Source organism: Platalea leucorodia (assembly GCF_965183815.1).
Source record: "Platalea leucorodia genome assembly, chromosome: 8".
Classification (NCBI taxonomy): Eukaryota; Metazoa; Chordata; class Aves; order Pelecaniformes; family Threskiornithidae; genus Platalea; species Platalea leucorodia.
The window spans coordinates 56,010,501-56,029,379 of NC_138830.1; the positions used below are offsets into that span (position 1 = coordinate 56,010,501).

At 54.7% G+C, this 18,879-nt stretch overlaps 1 protein-coding gene across 7 annotated transcripts in view; it reads right to left on the minus strand.

The window, feature by feature from the left end:
* ANKRD11 (ankyrin repeat domain containing 11) overlaps positions 1-18,879 on the minus strand; it is a 158,474-nt gene that overhangs the window by 28,515 nt on the left and 111,080 nt on the right. For all 7 annotated transcript variants that reach the window (XM_082320124.1, XM_082320119.1, XM_082320123.1 and 4 more), the window contains 2 exons: positions 12,183-12,327; positions 3,086-3,224 (listed from right to left, as the gene is read on the minus strand). In XM_082320124.1, coding sequence (XP_082176250.1) covers positions 3,086-3,224; positions 12,183-12,269 — 226 coding nt within the window. In that variant the 5' untranslated portion in view covers positions 12,270-12,327. The remainder of the gene's footprint in view (positions 1-3,085; positions 3,225-12,182; positions 12,328-18,879) is intronic.

Genomic DNA, 18,879 nt, shown 5'->3' on the forward strand with positions numbered 1-18,879 from the left:
CAAGAGCTGAAATCAAAGTTTAGGAACAGAAGAAGAAAAAGCAGCCTCCCCCTCCGCCGGGGATGCGGGCAAGCGGCGTTTCTGCCCGGGCAGCGGGGAGGTAGCGGGGGCTGCGGGGTGGCTGCACTGCAGCCCCTTTGTTTGAGACAAAAGCCCGTCCTCCGGCAGCCCGCTAGCCACGCACGCTTGAGTGCTAGACACGCACGCTTGAGCACTAGCCATGCACGCTTGAGCGCTAGCCACGCACGCTTGAGCGTGCGCTGCCAGATGTGTGTCGTTAGATGAATGCCGCTCTCATTACACGTGCACAGGCTCGGGGGCACCCCTCCGACCCCACCATACGACGTGGGTGACTTTTGTGCACCTACAAACACACCTCTGCCTGCTAAATGAAAGCCGGCCTCGAGCCAGGCCGAGGACCAGAAGGGCCTGAAACGCCCTACGGTTGCAAAGGGGGGGTGCAAGAGGGGAGCCAGGTGCCAGTAAGTCTTTTCCCATCTCAAGCATCTGATTCCTGGAGTAAAAGAAGGGAAAAAAAAAAAAAAAAAAAAGAGAAACAGGCTCCTGCTAAACTCTCTGCGCGCTGATCTGCAGCTGCCTGCTGCTATCTCCTCCCCAGCGGCTGAGTCACTTCCTCTCTTCTGTCCCCACCAAACAGGTTGCTAGAGACTCGCCCACACCTTCCCAGCCTCGGTCGAGCCCAGTTTGTCTTTAAATGCGTCTTTGAGTGCAATGACCGCCTCCCGGTCTCCGGCTGTCCTCCGTGCAGGCAGGGAATCGGGCGCTGCGGTCGCTTGGCTCGGCCCTGCTGCTTGCACGCCCGCTTCCCCAGGAAGGACGAGCTCTGAAGAGGAAGGGAAGATGTCTCCGAAGACAGAGTCTCGCACGCCTGCTGAAAGCAGGGGGGTAACGCTGAGCCGGTGGGCAGGGGTGTCTCACCTGCTGCGCCGCTGCTCCTCTGCACCCTGCAGCAGCCGCGGCCTCTCCCCCAGCAGCGCTCTGCTCTCCCTGCCCTGCTGCTCTCTTTTTAATTTGGTTTCCTTCTCGATGCCGCCAGCAGAAACATCTCTAACATCTCTACAGCCAGAGAGGGACCAGAGCCCTGTGAGAAGCAGAGAACTGCTGCGGGGGGACACGGGAAGCGAGCTGGTGGAGCCCTACCGTGACATTTTAGCTGTCACAAGGGTCAGACAGCCCTGGAGCGAGTTTGGGTTTAAATTCTCAACCAAGTATTGAACGTGGCAGAAACACCCTTGACAAAAAGCAGCAGCTATGGTGCCGGCTAATCAGCTCTGCCTTGCCTTGGCCACCCTCCCTCCAAAGGTGACACCCCTGGATTTATTCTAGCGATCCACTACAGCACGACGAAGGGTGCAAAGCACTCCCCACGCCGCCTGTTCGGGGAGTGAGTGAAGGTGACAGCCTCGGGCTGTAACCCCCTCTGCTCCCCGACGGCCACCCCTGCTCCCACGGCCGCAAACCCCCATTTATCCATTCAGCGATGCGCTCGCCCACCTGCACGCCACGAACGCAAAAACGACGCTTCACCCCTGCAAACGACCATCGGTATGAGCCGTCGTTTAACGAAATGAATTAACGTTTCGCAACTTTCTCTCCGGACAGGGAGTTCAGCAACTGAGAAAACTACCATTCGGCACACAGAAACCCGCAGAAATGCCGGGCCGGCCCCAGGGCACGCCACCGCGCGTCCTCGCCGGCCAAACAGCCCCCGCCGCCGCGGTGGCTGCGTGACCCAGGCGGCACCCGCGACCTTTTAAAATCTGCCCTCCCAGCTCCTGCCCCAGAGGAGACCGGCCGACAGCTGACGCGGGCTGACGCGCCGCGTCCTGCAGCAGACCGCCTCACACGCTCGCCGGAGAGCAACAGCAAATACATCTTTTTTTACCATTTTTAAGCATATTCCCAACCTCTAGTCCATTTTATCTCTTTGCACAATTTGTGATCCTTACCTGACCAGAACTATTTCCAAGTGCAGATTTCCTAGAAACGCACGGAGAGGACCCACGCAAACCTCTGCCCATAAAGCCATAGCTAAGCCCCTTGCAAGCAAACAGCGTTATTTTCTCCGTGTCAAAGCTTTGCAACAGCTCTTCCCAATTGCTTTACAAAACAAACAGCCCATTCAACGTCTCTGTAGCTACGTGGGGCCACGGCGCGCGAGAGCCACGCGTACCAGCCGCTCTTCTGCCACGAGATGCCCGACCGCGACGCAGCCAGGCTGAAACACCCACAGCAGCACCAACGCTGCCCAGAAACCGGGCGCGTATCGAGGACGCGTCGCTCAGCCATGCTGCAACCACCGAAGCAACCGTGACAGTCTCAAGAACAGGGGCAAACAGGTCACCTTAACGTCCTTATGGTCCTGAGGACCACCCGCACCAGCCCCAAAGAGCCAACCTAAACACCCAGACAGGCCAGGACGGCCACACCACCGAAGTGAACGCCTCCAGCCCATCGGTATGACCTCCAGGCAGTTTTACACGTGTTTGACAACGCCTACGCACGCACCAATTGGAAATAATTTTTCAGTTTTAAGATAGTGCAGTGCTAAAAGTTTAAAGCCCCCAAACCAACAAAACGTGGCTAGAGAGGTATACCGATGTATTTACGTAGACATACACGTATATATCAGCTTTGCTTTAGGCAGATGCATGCAAGCTCATTTTTTTACTGCTTGCTGTTTTTCTTTTCATGAGTCCTCAGCTTTATTCTCTTATTTTCCAAGTTCTTACTAGCAGGCTCAGCACTGCTTCTCGGCTTGTCTAAGCTGCAGTTCATGAACTGGACTAGTTCGAGAATGGACCACCAGCCAAAGGAAGGGCTGCCTCCTCACAGAGCTCCAGTTAAATCTATTACTAAGAACATAAGGGCCTTAATCCACTCAGCTCCAGATGCGTATGTGCCTACCACAGCAGTTATCCTCTTGTCCGCGTGCCTCGTCCTTCAATTAAAAATACAGGAAATTTGATAGAACGCCTCAGTAGGGATCGCCTGCGTGTTGGACACCGCGCTCCCCGCCGCCCCAACGCTCTGGTTTCGAGGGTGCAACACGTCATTTCTGTACCTGTATCCGAGTCTTTTTGATCTCCATTTGTTCCAACAGTGAAAGGCAACTTCCGTTTGGTCGCTCGCTCTTTCACCTCTTTGCCGCCATCGCTCCGGTCCAACTTTGGAGTCTTGGTTAGAGAAACTTTATCTTTATCCTAGAAAGAGAAGAGACCAGATTAACAAGAGCCTTCCCCAGACCGTGCCCACCGAACCCCCCCAACGTCCTGCACCAGCTTCACGCAGCACTTCTCCTCTCCTTTCTACCATGGCTTTCCAGCATCAGGGTTTAGCATCTTGCAGAGAGGAGCCTCCACCAAGCTAAAATGCTAAAACATCACTAGAGAAGGGTGAGGCCAACCAAGGGTGCCGCGTGGTGCGAAACCTGCAACCAATTCGCGCGAAAACCGGAGCCAACGCCTTGTGCGTGGCTGGGGACGCGCCCGGCTGCGAGCACGGGGGGAAGGCAGGCTGGGGTGGGGGAACCCAAGGATTTGCAACCGCAACCGCCCCCGTTGTTTGGGAAGGGTTTCCCCGTCCTGAGCAGAAGCGGGATGCAGGGAGCGCACACGGCGTGCCTAGGGGCACACAAACACCGGCGTTAAAGCGCTTGGTTCAACGTGGAGAGCTGAGGGCTTCTCCTCGGGGCCCGCAGTATTTCTAGCACGAGAATACAGCATTACTATTTGAGCTTACGTGATAACATGTTATTCTGAGAATATTCTGGCAGCCGATAAGTCTGCTAACGTTACTGACCGTTTACAGGATCAGCACCGCAGCCAAATGCACTTGGAAGGCTGGCATTGTACAGTCAGCGTAACGGTCCGTACCAGAAAAGCCAGCATAGCTCTGCCGATACCCACAGGCAGCGCTCCCCATCCGACAGCAAGCAGCTCGATCTGCTCCCAGCCCTGCCCGCGCTCCGTCACGGGGCAAAGCAACAGCAGCGACGTCCAGCAGCGAAGCAGCGGTTCCAGCGGCGCCAGCCCCAGCAAAGCCCGCGCTCCCCCAGAGCTGGGTTTTGGGGTTCATAGTCCCACCTATGCGCAAACACCGGCCAAGGCGTTCTCAACGGTTGAACATTTAAGCTGTCCCTCTCCCATTGCAGGTTTCTCCTGGGATTTTAAGAGGAGAAGCTACCTTGAGGACAGACCGACCGATACTGCATAAAAGCACAGAAAGCGATGCAGATGACGGCTGAGCATTCCCCGCTTTCTCGGAGAGGCAGACCTACGCCTGCTTCGTACCAGTCTCGTTTATTCGGGTTGGTTTGGATTTTTAACACGCAGCGAGGTGAAGCAGGCGATGCTGGGGACTGCTCAGTACCAGCAGCAGCAAGAAATTTTGAAGAAACATCCCGAGCAAGACAAAGTCACCAAGTATTGAGACAGGCAATATTTTTCACGTGAACGGTGAGAGCTGGTACGTAACTCAAATTTCAGGAGTGTAGCATGCCGAGAATACACGCAGGCTGAAGTCACGCGCTTATGTTTTTTGTATTTGAGACAAAGTATTACTCTAAGCAAGGGCTTCTGGTTTGAATACGGTGCCACTGCTCTAAAAACAAGGCCAGAACGAGCCGCTTGTGACAGATCTGATTTCAATAACCTAGCAAAACCCAGACCCTACGCTTTAGATATAAAGTTAGATTAAATAAAAGAATCTCAATACATTAAATCATGCAAGACCATCGCTGGAAACTCAGACAAGCAAATCTAACAGGAATTCCCTTGTTTAGAGCAGCCCAGTCATGCTGTCTGCATCAGACTCAGCACCCGGGCAGGCGGCTCCCGTGCCAGCAGTCACAAGGCCGCGTCGTCACCGCCTGCGCCGCTCCTTCCTCTTTCCGAGTTTCTGTCTGGCGACCAGATTAAAGAGAAACCGTTTGCTCGGACCGAGGGCTTCGGTTTGCACGTCCCCTTCGCAACGGGCAGCGCGACAGCCCTGCGCCTGCACAGCCAGTACTCGGCCCCTCTCACCCATGCTCCAGCCCAATGCTGAGGCCTGAAAAAATGAGTTGGGGAATCCCTTTTTTTTTTCCGGTAAAGCGAGCTAAACAAACCTATCTGACAGCGGCTCTCGCGGTTGGAGGGAGCCAAGGCACGTTTGGCCGCGGGCGCACAGGACTTCGCATTCGGAGCCTGAAGAAGGGCAGCCGGGCTCGAGAGCGGCCGCCGAGAGCCCCTCCTTGGCGCAGGAGTCAGCGGAGCGACGGGACAAAGTCACAACAGCCAAAATAAACACTCCAGCATTTCATTTAAACCCTCTGGATTTAAATGCTTTTGTCTTATTTTTTTTTCTGACGTGAACAAAAATAGTTTGCAATAACAAATGATGCCACTTCTATTGCCAGCTGCTGTTCTGAACGGCTCAGAGGTGTAAGTAAGGCCAGAGACCGCTGAGCATCTCCCAAGACCGTCCTGTTGCAAGCAGGTACGTTGGCCTGGCCTTTCCCTCCCCGGTTTAACGCAAGCTCGAACAGCAAGGCTATGCCCGAAACCCACTAACCCCGCATCAGCGCCGAGTGTCCGAGAGGCCGTGTCGATGCGGGGTGAAGCACCGTCTTCCCCAGGTTTAACGACTGCAGAGACGCGGCCCCAGCGTTCCCCTCGAAAACCTCAACTGCACTTCAAGACAACAACCAGCCCAACAATTTTTACCCTTAGAAGCCAGGGCCTGGGACAAGAGCATAAAACCAGAGAAGACCACGTGCGTGGCTCCTCCTCCGCTGCCCACGCCTAAGGGCAAACCTGCCCACGTCGCATCCAAGCTGCCGCACCATCGGAGAGCCACGGGACCGGGCGCAAAGCGCCGGTGAAACCCGGCACCTCCTCCTGCTCTGAAAGTGCATTTGCACCTCTCAGGCCCAGCACCCGCGGCTCAGGTTTGCCCGCACCGAGCGGTGACGGTCCTCGGTAAGAGAGGTACTTCCAGAAGGCTCCGAGGTGGATCAGTCATAGCTGACGCTTCGAAAATGGCACTTCTCGGCATCAGCCGCCGTGCTCGCTGTCTGTACTGCAATTTCCTTGCCCAGACCCTTCGAGCAGGCTGTTCCACCCGGTATTTCAGTGCCAGGATAACTCTCTGCCTGCTCTGGCAGCGGCGGGGCAGGACGTGGCTGAGCCCCTGGCACCCCGCGGTGGGATTTCCTACGCTCCCAGCATTTCTTCCAGACAGCAGTTTCACGTTGAGAGCTCCAACAAGAGGTCAATTGTGCTCAACACAAAAAAATACAATTTTTTCATTGTTTGTTACCTTAAAATAGATTTCAGCTGGAGCAAACCCATCATGTCATGTCCTCTGCTGCCCGAAAAGCACTCTGCCTCACAGGCAACCCAGCGCCGCTGCTCTTGCACCCCACTTAAAAGCAAATGACGATTGGTGACAGCTTGGTTAAAACATACCTTCTCTAAAATTCCCTTAATCTTTGGACTTGGCTGCTGTGGTGAGAAAGCCTGAACCTGCAGGCGCAGGGGGGCCGCGGTGCCTGCAAGCCAGGTCAGTCGTCTGCCGCGTTAATGCCGTGCGGGATCTCTGCACGCTCAGGAATAAGAAAAAGTGCAGGACAGGTAAAAACGCAACTTGTTCTACAAAGTTATTGCAATGGTGTTAAAAGCTCCGTGTTGGAGGAGAGACAAAGAAGAGAGGAATTAGGCAAAAAACCTCGCCAGACGAGACGGGGAGCCCAGCGTGGAAATGGGAACGGCTGCGTGAATCCCAGCGTCGGGCACGCTCGGGCAACGCTTCGTTTGCATTCGCCCTAATGCTGGGAGCTGCTAATCCAGTAAGTTCAGCAAAATTAAATACCAAGGAACGAACGAAGTGGCGGCAGTCCCGGCACTGCTTTGAAGATTAATTTGTAAGGTAGCACAACGATAACCTTTTATACTAATTGGAGTGAGGAAGATCCAAACTTTGCTCCCCCCTGGAAAGCAGCAACCCGCTGAGGACACATGCAGCAGCCACGGCGAAACCACCGCAGAGAAATTAAGGCAGCTTGGAGAGTCATATTCCTGAAAATAACACACGTTTTCATTTTCTTATTTTAAGCTTTACTTCGATAATTATTTCCAATTTTGTAATGAAGAATGTCATCCTTTTCTCGAGTAAAAGCTGTTTTCATTTTTAGGTCATCTCATGCTTAAGCTCCGACTCATCTGAAAGGTGCAAGAATCAGGTTTCACAAAAGGAACAAATCCAAATTAATCGACGTTGCAGAGAAACGTGTGTGAACGCCTGTGTGCACGACAGGCCGGGGGCTCTCAAAGGCCGGGGAAGCTCTTGCTGGGGGTAAGAGGGAGCGTGGGGAAGGGGGGTACCATCGAGAGCTCAGCAAGAGAAACAAGTTCCCCTTTCTAGGTGTTAATAAAAGCTGCTCTGGCAAAGGGCAGACAGCAGACCATGACTTCAGGAAAAATCCCCTACTGTCACGCTATGTTATTAGTAAGATTTACTATATGAATAACTGAACCCACCTCGACTCGCGCTTGCCACAGTTAAAAGATGCATCACAAGTTGCCATCAGCCATCACGGTTTGGAGCACAAACCGATCACGACCTGGCCCCTAGAAGCTACGACGATATAAGCCACGCGTGCAGCGCAGGGACTGGAAATGCTTAACAGCGTCTGTGCCGACTTCTCTTTAGGATAACGATCTCTAATCAGCAAGAGACCCTGCTATCAATCTGCTCAGGTCATTAATGACATATTCAAATAAAAGCCTCTTTTCACCCTCACGCAGAGCTCCAGCTAGGCCAGCTTAGTGTCCAAGTGTAGGTTCTCAGAGCAAAACCAAACACGTGGTTCTTTTAGATGCAAAATTCTGCAAGGCAGAGCCACATACAAACCCGTGCAAAGAAATCTGTCCTTCCAGCAGAGAAGCCGAGCGCCTCTCTAGCTTGCTTTACAGGATGGGCCGTGCATCTGCAGCCTGCTCCTCCCCTCCGTCCACGGGAGCTGCACGCAGCAGGGCGCTGCTCTCCGTGCCCACACGCAAACTCTGAACCACTGCCGCTGCCCGCCCGCCGAGAGCTGCGCCGGAGCCGTGCCTTCACCGCCAAAACCTGACTCATGTCCCAGCCACTTATGCAAAGCCTTGCATTACCAGCGATGGAAATCCCCAAAGCCCTTTGTTCTCCAAAATGAGTTGAAAGTATTTCAGGTTGCAATGCGAGTAAGAAGTAAGCAGCAACGAATAAAACCGGCACCGGTAGCCTGGGAGGAGAGGAGCCCAGAAGGAGCCATGGCTCCAACACCCGTGCCCCTGGGCAATGCCCCACGCCAAGCAAGACCAAACTCCTGCCGTTGGCAAAACAACCCACGCTGCAAAAAGCAAATGCTGCGAGAGCGGGAGTTTCCCTGCACTAACACAGGCAGCAGCGTGTCGTTTCCTCAACAGGCCTCTGCCCCGCGGGGAGAGAAGGGGCAGGAGAAGGGTTCACACCTGCGTTACAAAATGGGATGGACACAATTTTAGCTGGAGAGCACACTGGATGTGGTGGAAACCAAACCCCAGCGTCCCCTAAACCTGGGTCCCGTGTGGCCTTTCCAAAACCAGAGCACAACACGCACACAAGTGCGCAAAGTTCCGATAACTCGGAATTTGGGTCACGATCAATGCTGCAACCAAACATTACGGAGACAACTGGAACTGAAGCCCCATTCCTGCGTGCCTCGAGCCTTCGTTGAGGTTCGTAAGAAATACCACCCTGCAATGACTACGGGCTGCTTAACTTCACTGAAACGTCGGCTCTTCAGTATCCAAGTCACCCAGCGCCTCTGCACGTTCCACGCCCCGGCGGGCGGCTCCGCGCCGGACGCGCAGCCCGGCACTCGTTCGCACGGCGCAGGAAAGCCCTAACAGTCCAACGGGTTCAAGAAGGATCGAGAAATGAGGCCGATGTTCCCTTTTCTGGAACTGGGAGGAGAGAGAGGAGAAAAAGCAAAAGCTTTTTTGAAGGGCTGAAAAAAATAACAAAATAGGAGCAAAATGTATTCATGCTATTAGATTTATTATGGATAAAAAGTGCAGCAGTTTTCTCCCTTCACTCCTGTGGAAGCCAACTGAGTTTGATCCAGCATGGGTACCAGCAAGGTACCGTGCTCCCCCAGCTACTGAGAAACCACCACCCCAGTCACCCGGGAAAGGGCGAGAAGGCAGCACCTTCAGCAGTTCTCCTAACGTCGCCTCTGCCCGGTTTGCTCAGTCAAGCTCTGCTAGCTCCTACGAGCACCTCCAAAACTGAGGGTCAAGTGCTGTTCTGCTCAGTGTTCGACCGCTGCAGCAAAAATGCAATTCAGACTACGCCAGTGGGAGCATTTCCCCATAAAGAGACAAATCCTCTGCCGCAGCCTCTGAGCGCCCGGCGTAGCCGTGCAGCAAGCGGTCCCGGGCACATCAGGAAATGGTTTCGACAACCGATATAATTCTTGCTGCGGTGTTGTGCTCAGCCTAAGTCATGAGTAATCTGCTTCTGGTACGGGGATCTGTGGATCTACACCAGAAAGGAGAATGATTCATATATGGCATGGATATTTTTACAAAACCCTTCAGACTGAACTCAACCAGAAGGAGCCCCCGGGGCTGCCGAGCGCCCGCCCCGGGCAGGCTGCGCGCAGCCATATAAGGCTGGCAGGGCCCGACTGGCCGCCCCGCTGCCTCCGTAACCCCAGGAGAAACAGCTCCTCGCTCAACAGCAGCAAAGCAGATGAAGCATCTAACGCTGCCAGCCACGGAGGGCAACAGAAACACGGTCTTTAAACCGCTTTGCTCTCACAGCTACGCCAGCACGAGCGACATCTCGCTAGTTAATACGTCCCTCCCATGGAAAGGCATGGAGCAGAGAGCTAGGAGGAGTTCCCTCTTATAATTAGCTCTACAACCGAAAGGCAGCAGCTCACATCCTCTTCCACAAAGCACGAGCCCTCTGCAGAAAGGGCAGCCTCCCAGAGAGCCCGGCTGCAACGTGCTCAAGCACGGAACTCACACGTTTCCTGCAGCGCTCAGCCCGCCGCCGCACCAGGACCGCTGAGCATCCTGCGCCGTTACTCGCCTTCACTGCCAGAGCCTCAGAGCCCGAACACGTAAAGCCTGCTTAGCGTTAAAACAACTGTCGATATTAAGGTCACACTGAGAGGAAAACACTTAAGTGGCAACGCAGCCATCGCTTCGCCACGCTCGCCCCGCGCGCCGTCGCAGGCAGCCCCGGCGGGCGCGGGTGGCCCCGTGCGGCGCGGCTCGGGCTCTGCCGCAGCCGCTCTCTGCGCTCCCCAGCGAGCCTCCGCCAGCAAGCGCGCGCCGAGTCGCAGGCTCGGGCCTTTGAAAGTGTTGACAAAGGCAAGATAAATTAAAAGCAGTGGCTCACTTGACAGGCAGGTACAGCAGCGTCTGGAAGGAGGAGGCCTAATGACCGAGTGCTTTTACCCTGAGTCACCGCTCCAGCTCACACTCCAGAGTTAACTAGAAACGGGCGATTTGCTGCACGATGTCCTTCGGCCGCTTAGGCTGGATCTCAGTTCAGTCCCCGGAGGACAAGAGCCTGCAGGTTTCTCCTCCGTTGAGAAGACCAGAATTAAGTGAGCAGAAAGGCTCTTCCCCGTCCTTACTCAATACCACTCACCGCAGGTCTGCGCTGACGCTTTTGAATGGGAAGCATAAAATTATTTGTGTCCTAGTTATTTAGCCAGCGGGAGATAACTCCAGTTCCCGGCGTCCCTAGCGCCACTCAACAAACCTGCTCTGTAAATAACAGGCAGCCTTTAAGCTGCCGCGAGTGGATGAAATAAAATGGGAGCTGATTCATATTATAACTGATCCTCTCCCTCCCGAAGCACCTGCGCCAACATTAAGCTTCTTACACAGCGCAGACAAAACCCCGTATTTACATATCCTGTGCTGCTGGGCTCGGCCTCATTTGCCAGGGTGAACGCTGGTATTTTCCTGATGCAACAGGGCAGCTGTTTCACCCCCAACACCCCTGCTCCCAGTTCTTGCCCCACGCCGTGCCCCAGCAAAGCTCCCGCTCTTGGCGTGGCTCCTGAACCGGACCTGTGCACGCACGGAGACACGGAAAGGGGAACGGGGCAGATGCTACCAGCGCCCTCGATCACCAAATTTCTGCCTGGGATTTTTCCCGTTGTCATTTTCCTCGTTTCATCAATAACATGACCTCAATCGTAAGAGGAGTTACTATCATCAGCACGGGCGGGACTGCAGGGGCAGTGACAGAGCGACACGGCACCGCTGGCGCTCGCAAAGCTCAGCCTCGGCTCCCGGAGCCGGGCAGAAACTCCTGGGGGAATGCTGAGGAACTGGAGCAAGGAGGTGAAAGGAAAGCAGATGGTATATATTTCCATAGCAGAATACAGTAGATGTAGCTTTGAGTTTTTATTTAAAGGTAACATTTGTACATAGCTTTCTGCACAACTATTTACTGGAAACTACCCATACTGAGAAGGATGGAAAAAACCTGAATGAGAGGAGGCAGAGCTTAGGTCTGGAGCAAAATGAGAATCTGAGAATGAAGAGGAGAAGTATGAACTTATTTATGCTTAAACTCAGATTTCACCTCAGTAACCCCACCTCAAGCCCAGTCAAAACCTAAAGACTTCAAATAAAACCCCAGAAGCAGGCACTTCAGCAGAGCATCTCACACACCGAGTCCTGGTCAGGCCCCGCTCAGAGCCCAGGCTTCGGGGTGAAGCAAGACCAGCCGAGTCTGACACAGCCCCGGCATTTACAGCCAGAGGAGGAGGAGGAGAAGCTCCTCCCTCGCACAGCACGCACTTGCAAGATCACTGCATTACTTGGTCCTTCCACAGCTTACTGCAGAAAGCCTTAAAAATGCACAGTACTCGCAGAAGAGAACCTTCCAAAGCAGCCCCCCATCGCTTGGCCGAGTCGGGTCTACGCGGCCGCAGCACTTCCCGGCAGGTATTGCAGCCACCGAGAAATAAAGCAGACCCCATCAGCCGGCAGAGTGCCAACACAGATATTTGATTCCAGTGCTAACAGCCCCCAGCAACCTCCTGCCACGCGAAATACTGCCACGGCTTGAAGACATCAGGCATAAGGGGCAGCATCCCTAAAGGAAGGCAAGTGAACCAAACACGCTACCTTTTTCCCCGTTTGTTTCTCCACCATGTCGTTGCTGAGAGAGAAATCTTCTGGCTGTGGTGTTTTAGAACACCCACCCTTGGGCATCGTTCTGCCTTCCTTACTTGATCTTCATTTATGCTGCCATCGCCTCATCATCAACCGTCTGTTTAGAGAGAGGAAAAGAGAAGTTAGACATCTCAAAAGGATCTTTCCACTGGGGGGAAGAAAGGCAAGACACTTCCCATGGGAATAAACCCCCACCGAACTCTTGAATGGCAACACCAGGATGGCAGAGCACCTCCACATGCTGCGCACCGCAGACCAGAGCGGGCAAAACCGCTGCCGGCTTCTGCCACCTTCCGCACGGGAAGCAAGCCGGGACCTGCAGCTGCAGACACGGCCTGTTTCACGTGCGAGGGATAGCCTAAAACGGATCGTGCCCAAACAGAGAGCAATATCCCTCCTCTTCATCTACAGCACCACTGCAAGCCTACGCAAAGCTTCGTGCAGCTACAGCTCCATCCAGAGCGCAGGGACACGGGGATGGACCCTGCGGGTACGCGTCTGGGGCAGGGACAGCCCCGCTCCCCCAGTTTGTCACGCTGAATTCCCAGACGCTCGCAGGACCAACGCGCGCATTGCTGAATTACAAAACCTACTCATAAAACGCACTTTTTGAACACGTCACCGCTATGAGACGAGACCAGAAACCGCCGAGGGGGCACAGCGGAGCGGTTTGCCGCGGGCTCCTCGCCCCGGCACCGGCGCTGCCGCCGCGCCTTGGCCTAGGTAAGACAATTTGGAGAACAACAAAGCGCTCCCTGCTCCTGCCATGTGTTGCCTGGTTACAGGGCTGAAAAGACAACTGACATCTGAAATACAGCAAAGCATGAGCTGCAACAGGGATCAGAAATACCGGCTGAAGCCAAGGCAGGCAAGGCCTTTTTAGGTGAACAAAAATATCTCCTCTCCCGAGACCAGAGGCTAAAAAGCATCCGTGCAACAGTATATCTCCGAGAAGTGACCCACATCAATCCCTACAGCAAAGGTCTCGTTGTACTTACGCTGAAACGGCATAAACGGGCACCATTTGAAAACTCTTTCCCCAGCTAATTGCCACCTGACAACACTACACATTGCACCCATTAACTTCTTATAACAGCGGCTGGGTTTCTGCAGAGCTACAATTGCAGGAAATTGTCCAGGAACAAAGTCATGCAGCGCTCCATCACAAGATGGGAATTCTGTGGGCGGGGAGAGAGAAAGAAAACAGAGAGGAGAGGAGAAGAGCCAAAGCCTCCCGCCCGCTCGGGGCCGGGGGACGAAGCAGCGCGGACCTTGAACCGCGTCCCGGGCAGCACCGGGAGAGCCCGGCACCACCTCGCCGGTGCTGGGTCCCCGCGCCCGCGGCGGCCGGGGCAGGACGGGGGTTAAAGGCTGGAGGAACACGAGCGCGGTGCTTTCATCAACCTTGTATTTTAGAAGTTCCCTAGAAATCCCTTCATAATTTACATGTTTCATTTACGCTTTGGAGGCTTTAGGGCCCTTTGGGTTCGTTTGCATTTGTTTTTTTTTTTTTTTTTTTTTTTTTTTTTCTTCTTTAAAAAGTGATTCAGAGGCCCCAGCCCAGCCCTGCAGCAGCAGAAATTCCCAGACCAAAGCACCGGGCACAGACAGCGCTAAGACATCCCGGCGCTGGCGTTTTCAGAAGGAGACTGTGCTTTCCAAGGCGGTTAATCCTAACTCCTTCGCCTGGGCTGTGGGAGGACAGCTACCCGTGTTTAGGAACGGAGACTTTGGGGACTGGGGCCTCTTCGTGTCCCCCTGCTTGATGCGGGGACAAGTTGCCATGTTGAGTTTTGGGACCCCCAGCCAAGAACCCCCAGCCCTTTCCTTTCGGATGCGAAAGCAGGAAAGGATCTGAACTGGAAAAGACACGAGCAGGCTGATCAGCCCTCCTCATCGCGGCAGCTGAGAAGCAAAAACAGGGGGTAAAGTGCAGAAAATTCAGTATACCAACCCGGCACGTCCATAAAGAGAAAATGGAAAATCTTCTGTTAGAGCGAGGGAACGACTGCACAAATCCGCGTCTCCAAATTTCTGCTCTTCATCATTTGAAGGGCCTGCAGCCCAGCACAAGTGCCAAAGTTCAAGCACCACAAGGGCTGACTGAAAACAGCACCTTAAAAAGGCAGCTCAGCCGTCCTCAGGCACGCTCGGCGCCGGCAGAGAGAGGCTGGAGCTGGCAAAACCCGAAGCCAAGAGCAAGCAGCCCTGGCCCCCCTGCTCCCACGCACCCAGCCAGGGGCTCACCGGCTGACGCGACGTCACGTTTCACAGCAGCCTGGCTCTCCTGGCGCTGGTGATGCTCCACCGAAGGCATCGCTCCGGAGCCCGAGGTCTCCCCTCGACGCTGCACATCGATGAGGTCCCAAGCACTGCAATTGCTTCCTCTAGAAGCAGCTTCAGCCATTTACAGCCTCAATTACCTCACTCTGTCAGCCATCGTTAACCAATTTGTAAAGTTTTAAGAATTTTTTCCCCTCGGACTGGTGCTCATTAAGGTGCAGATAAAGGAAAAATGAGCGAGTGCCTGAGCACGCGGCTGGGAGGAGGCAGGAGCCCGCGGGAGCACTGGGTCAGCGGGGAGGACACGGAGTCGGCCACTTGAACATCTAAGAAGTGGAAATTCGGATGGCGTGCCAGGCAACGGAAATTTATTTGCACTTCGCAAAGGATATTAAACCCAAGCAGCTTCAGTTATGCCGGTCATGAGCACAGGGACCAGCACGGCCGGGACCAGGGCATGCTCTGCTCCTGACCACGAAGAGCCAAAAATTAAAAAGACGTCGTTTGCAGTGCCTTGCGAGAACTGTTTCATGGCCTGCACGCTGTCAATTTATTCTGGAAAAAATTCTGCCCGCTCCCGAGGTCTTTGTGGCTGTTTGTAACCGGGGTAGGTACCTATTCACGTGGAGCTTCGAAAACCTGTTTAACTGAGAAAAGGCCAGACGGATGCCAGATTAATTCTGCACCCCTTCTGTTCATCTAGCTGACTCATTACACTTGGAAAGCTGGCTGCCTCTCCATGTAAACAGAGCACTGGCCTGTTTAACAGCTTGGAGGGAGTATTACATTTGCACAACAATTACCAACAACGCTCGCAGCCTTCGTTTCATTTTTAAGCACGTTTAATAAGAGTCAGAGGGGAGGTACAAATTCCCAGTTTGGAAGAGCTAGCTATCCCCAGCTCGCGGGAGCGACGGCGGAGCGTTTCAAAGTCGCGCATCTCGGGCTGCAGAATTACAATTTGGCTTCAATCCTTCCTCATCTGGGAGCTGGACATGCCACCCCCTTTCCACGACACCCCTCTCAACCTCACCTCCCTACCGGGAGACGATCGTCACCCTTCCTATTTTGTAAACAATTAACTAAGCTCCTTGAACTAGATGATTACATGTCTGCTGCACAATAAAAAGTGGGAGACCGAGTGAGCTCAACAGAATATAATCCCTCGCGCTGCTCCGGGAAAACAAAGGAGCTGTTTACCTCTGGCCGGCGGCCAGCCCCGGCTGCGCGCGCCGCCGTCCCCACGCACGCCAGCCCCTCGGCATCGCCCCGCGGCCGGCGAGGCGCGGGTCCCACGCCTCTCCCCTGGGAAAGCAGCTACGGAGAGGGGGAGTCTGCCCTGGGATTCGGCCAGCCTGGATGCGGCAGCTCCCGCCGGTTCGGGATGGCCGGCCCCAGCCAGCGGCCCCAGCTGCAGGCAGGGAAGGCCACAGTGGTCCCAGCTCTCGGAGTATCGCATGCACGACTTTGCCTGCAGGGAGAAAGCTGGAAAAGCGGACACGACACCCAGTCTGGTCACCCAGGGGCTGGCAGATGGGAGGGCCAGGGCCCCCGCGGCACCCCCGAGCACCCGGAGGGTGGAGAAACAGGACTGTCGGGAGCACGACCAGGAGCGGGGCTGGAGCTGTGCCCAGCGAGGCCGGCTGGGAACGGCAGGGCTCTGCAGAGCCAGCCCTGGCCATGCACGCACACGTGATCCTCTCCTCTCCCCTTGCTGGGGCGAGGAAACAGCCGAAAATGTTGTTTGGTTGTTGTTTTTTTTTAATTTCGCCCAGGGCATGCCAAGCCAAAGCCACACACTGAGACCAAACATTTCTGTGGAAGACCTCAAAAGGCAATGGTCCCAAAAGGGACGGGAAGGGAAGGGGGGGCAGTCATCTGTCCCTCCGAGCTGCAGGAGGAGGAGGAGGAGAGTGCTGCCGGCCACGGGCTCCATGCTCGGCCCTGTTGGGCTGGCTGGGAGGCAGCATGGGACCAGTTGCACCAGTCAGCCAGGACCGGGCTCCCGGTGAAGGCGACGGGGAAATCGGGACGGGCACAGGTGTACACGGCCGGAGCCCGCGCTCAGCCCCAGCCAGCCGACGCCACCACCATGCCTGCCGGGAGAGGAGATTCCTCGTTAACACACCCAACGGACCCGGCGTACATTTAAACCCCTGTCCCTACCCCTCCTGCCTTCACGGCCACAACGAGCAACATCCCTATCTGTGACAAGAGAAAACGCCAACACCACTGAAGCCCTCAAAGGCTTTCAAGATGAGTATCCAAGGCGGAGCGGCAGCTTTCCCCAGCTCTGCCTGCACGGCAGGCTGCCCGTCCCGTCCTGCCCTGCTGCGGCTCCCCGCACAAGCGCCCGCACAGCTCGCTCTGCCCGCGGCCCAGCCGGGCCCCTGCCATCTCTATCTGAAGCCACAACAAATGAGCTCATGCCCGAGATCTGTGCATTGAAGCCTGCCCATACCCCGCCAGCCTGGAGGAAAAAAAGATTGTGCAGACTTCTTTAAATGCCAGACAATAAGAAGAAAGCTGGCTGGAGGCTCTTACCCATTACGAAAAACTCAAATGCAAGGACGGCAATTAGAGGCGCAGACGTTATTTGTACAAATGCAACACATTTGTTTGGTCTGAAAAGGTTGGAATATGAACAAGGCCCCTCAAACATGGAAATTTTAAAACCTCGGGCTCCTTTTGAGGACTCTGTCCCAGAAAAACAGGTGTCCTCAAATCTTGAAAATTGCGTTAAAATAGCAACGCACATAGATCACGTCCAAAATTTGATCCCCCCACCCTTAGCACTGGAAAACGTGGGGAGAAAAACAAAAGTCGAGGTCTTTCAACATGCTGAATTGTGCCCTTCTCCATCCCGCTGCTGCTACCTTCCCCGAGATGTTTGCCACCCCAGCGAAGCCCATCCCTGAGCTGCGCGGTACGGTGGCACCTCCTGAGCCCGCACTAAAATCGCGGTGTAGGTCACTAACGGGCCGCCTGTTCGAGAAAGCCCCCGTCGCGCCTTCGACCCAGCGCTTGCCCATGGGCATCTCGTTTAGTGCCGCCTTACCGACCTGCTCCCAGCATCAGAGACCTGCTCTCCACCAGCTTTTCCTCTACCTGTTAGGCCTACACAACTCATGATTAGCACCTAAAATCGCCTGTGCGCACCGGCGGGACGCGCGCTTTGAGGAACAAGGAACAATTGTTCTTTGTGCTCCGGAAGAGTAAAGTCCATCTTTTTCCACGGTGGGTACGTAAGCCCAGGAGCAGCGGGAGGCCTGCAAGCCAGCCGTGCAAACACAGGTGCGTTTCATTCCGCAGCCTTACCGTGGGTAATCGCAAAGATTAGCTATTAATAAGATACTGCAGCATGAGGTGCTAATTCTTAACAGTCGGGACCGAAACAAGGAAAATCGAGAGATCTCTGCATTTCCCTGCTCCGAAGGCAGCCGGTTGGAACGCGCGCCCGCCTGCTGCCACATCTGGGGTTACCCCGGTTTCGCAGCTCCGTCGTGCCCTCACCTTCAACCCAACATCTCCTTTCTTTACCCTGGGGACCTCGCTATCTCTTCGTTCCTGGCTTTTGAAGGCGGATGTCGCTCTTTATCAGGAGTTCTTCCAGATGAAACATCTTTCTTCACCTCTTTGCATGGCTTCTCCTCTCCTGTTCTCAAAATCGGTCCCCCGTCCCCACAATAACCGCCCTTTCTTCCGCCGTTCACGAATGTTTATTCCGCCTTAACCCGCGGTGCTTCCTGACCTCCCGATATGCCTGTAACTCCTCGCATCTGGATGGATTTGCACGGGGCTCGGGCAAGGCTCGCTTGCTTTCTCAAATACACGCCAGCCAAGCAGACTTAGTAACACGAATTAAGTCAGCTATCGGTATTTCAAACAGTCGTGAAACAGATGCCCCTTCCCGGTATTTGTTAGGACCTGCAGAAAATAACGCAGCGGCGAAGCTCAGCCTGCCGAGCGGCTTGTGCGTGTGGACGTGCACCCACGTCTTCAAGGACCGCGGTCGAGATGATGCTCAAGATCTCGCCGGGCACCAGAAAAGTCCAACCCCTCAACGGTTCTCCGGCAATGACTCGCTACGTGAAACCATCCCTGCTAACGGGTTACACTCAAACCACAACCCCCTACACGTGGGACCTGCCAGTGCCATTTCCTGCCCCGGCATCTGAAGACCGGGCGATGGTCTCAAATGATGACAACTCTGAAGTTTTTCTGTTCCACTAAATGTTGCTATTTAACAAGATTATATTTGGAAATTTCTGCCCGACTACCCTGTGATTCAGAATAGTCCAGCTGGGACCGTTCTCAGGATACACAAAGTCCGAAATAAAAGCGAGCCCTGACAGTGCCCTGAAAC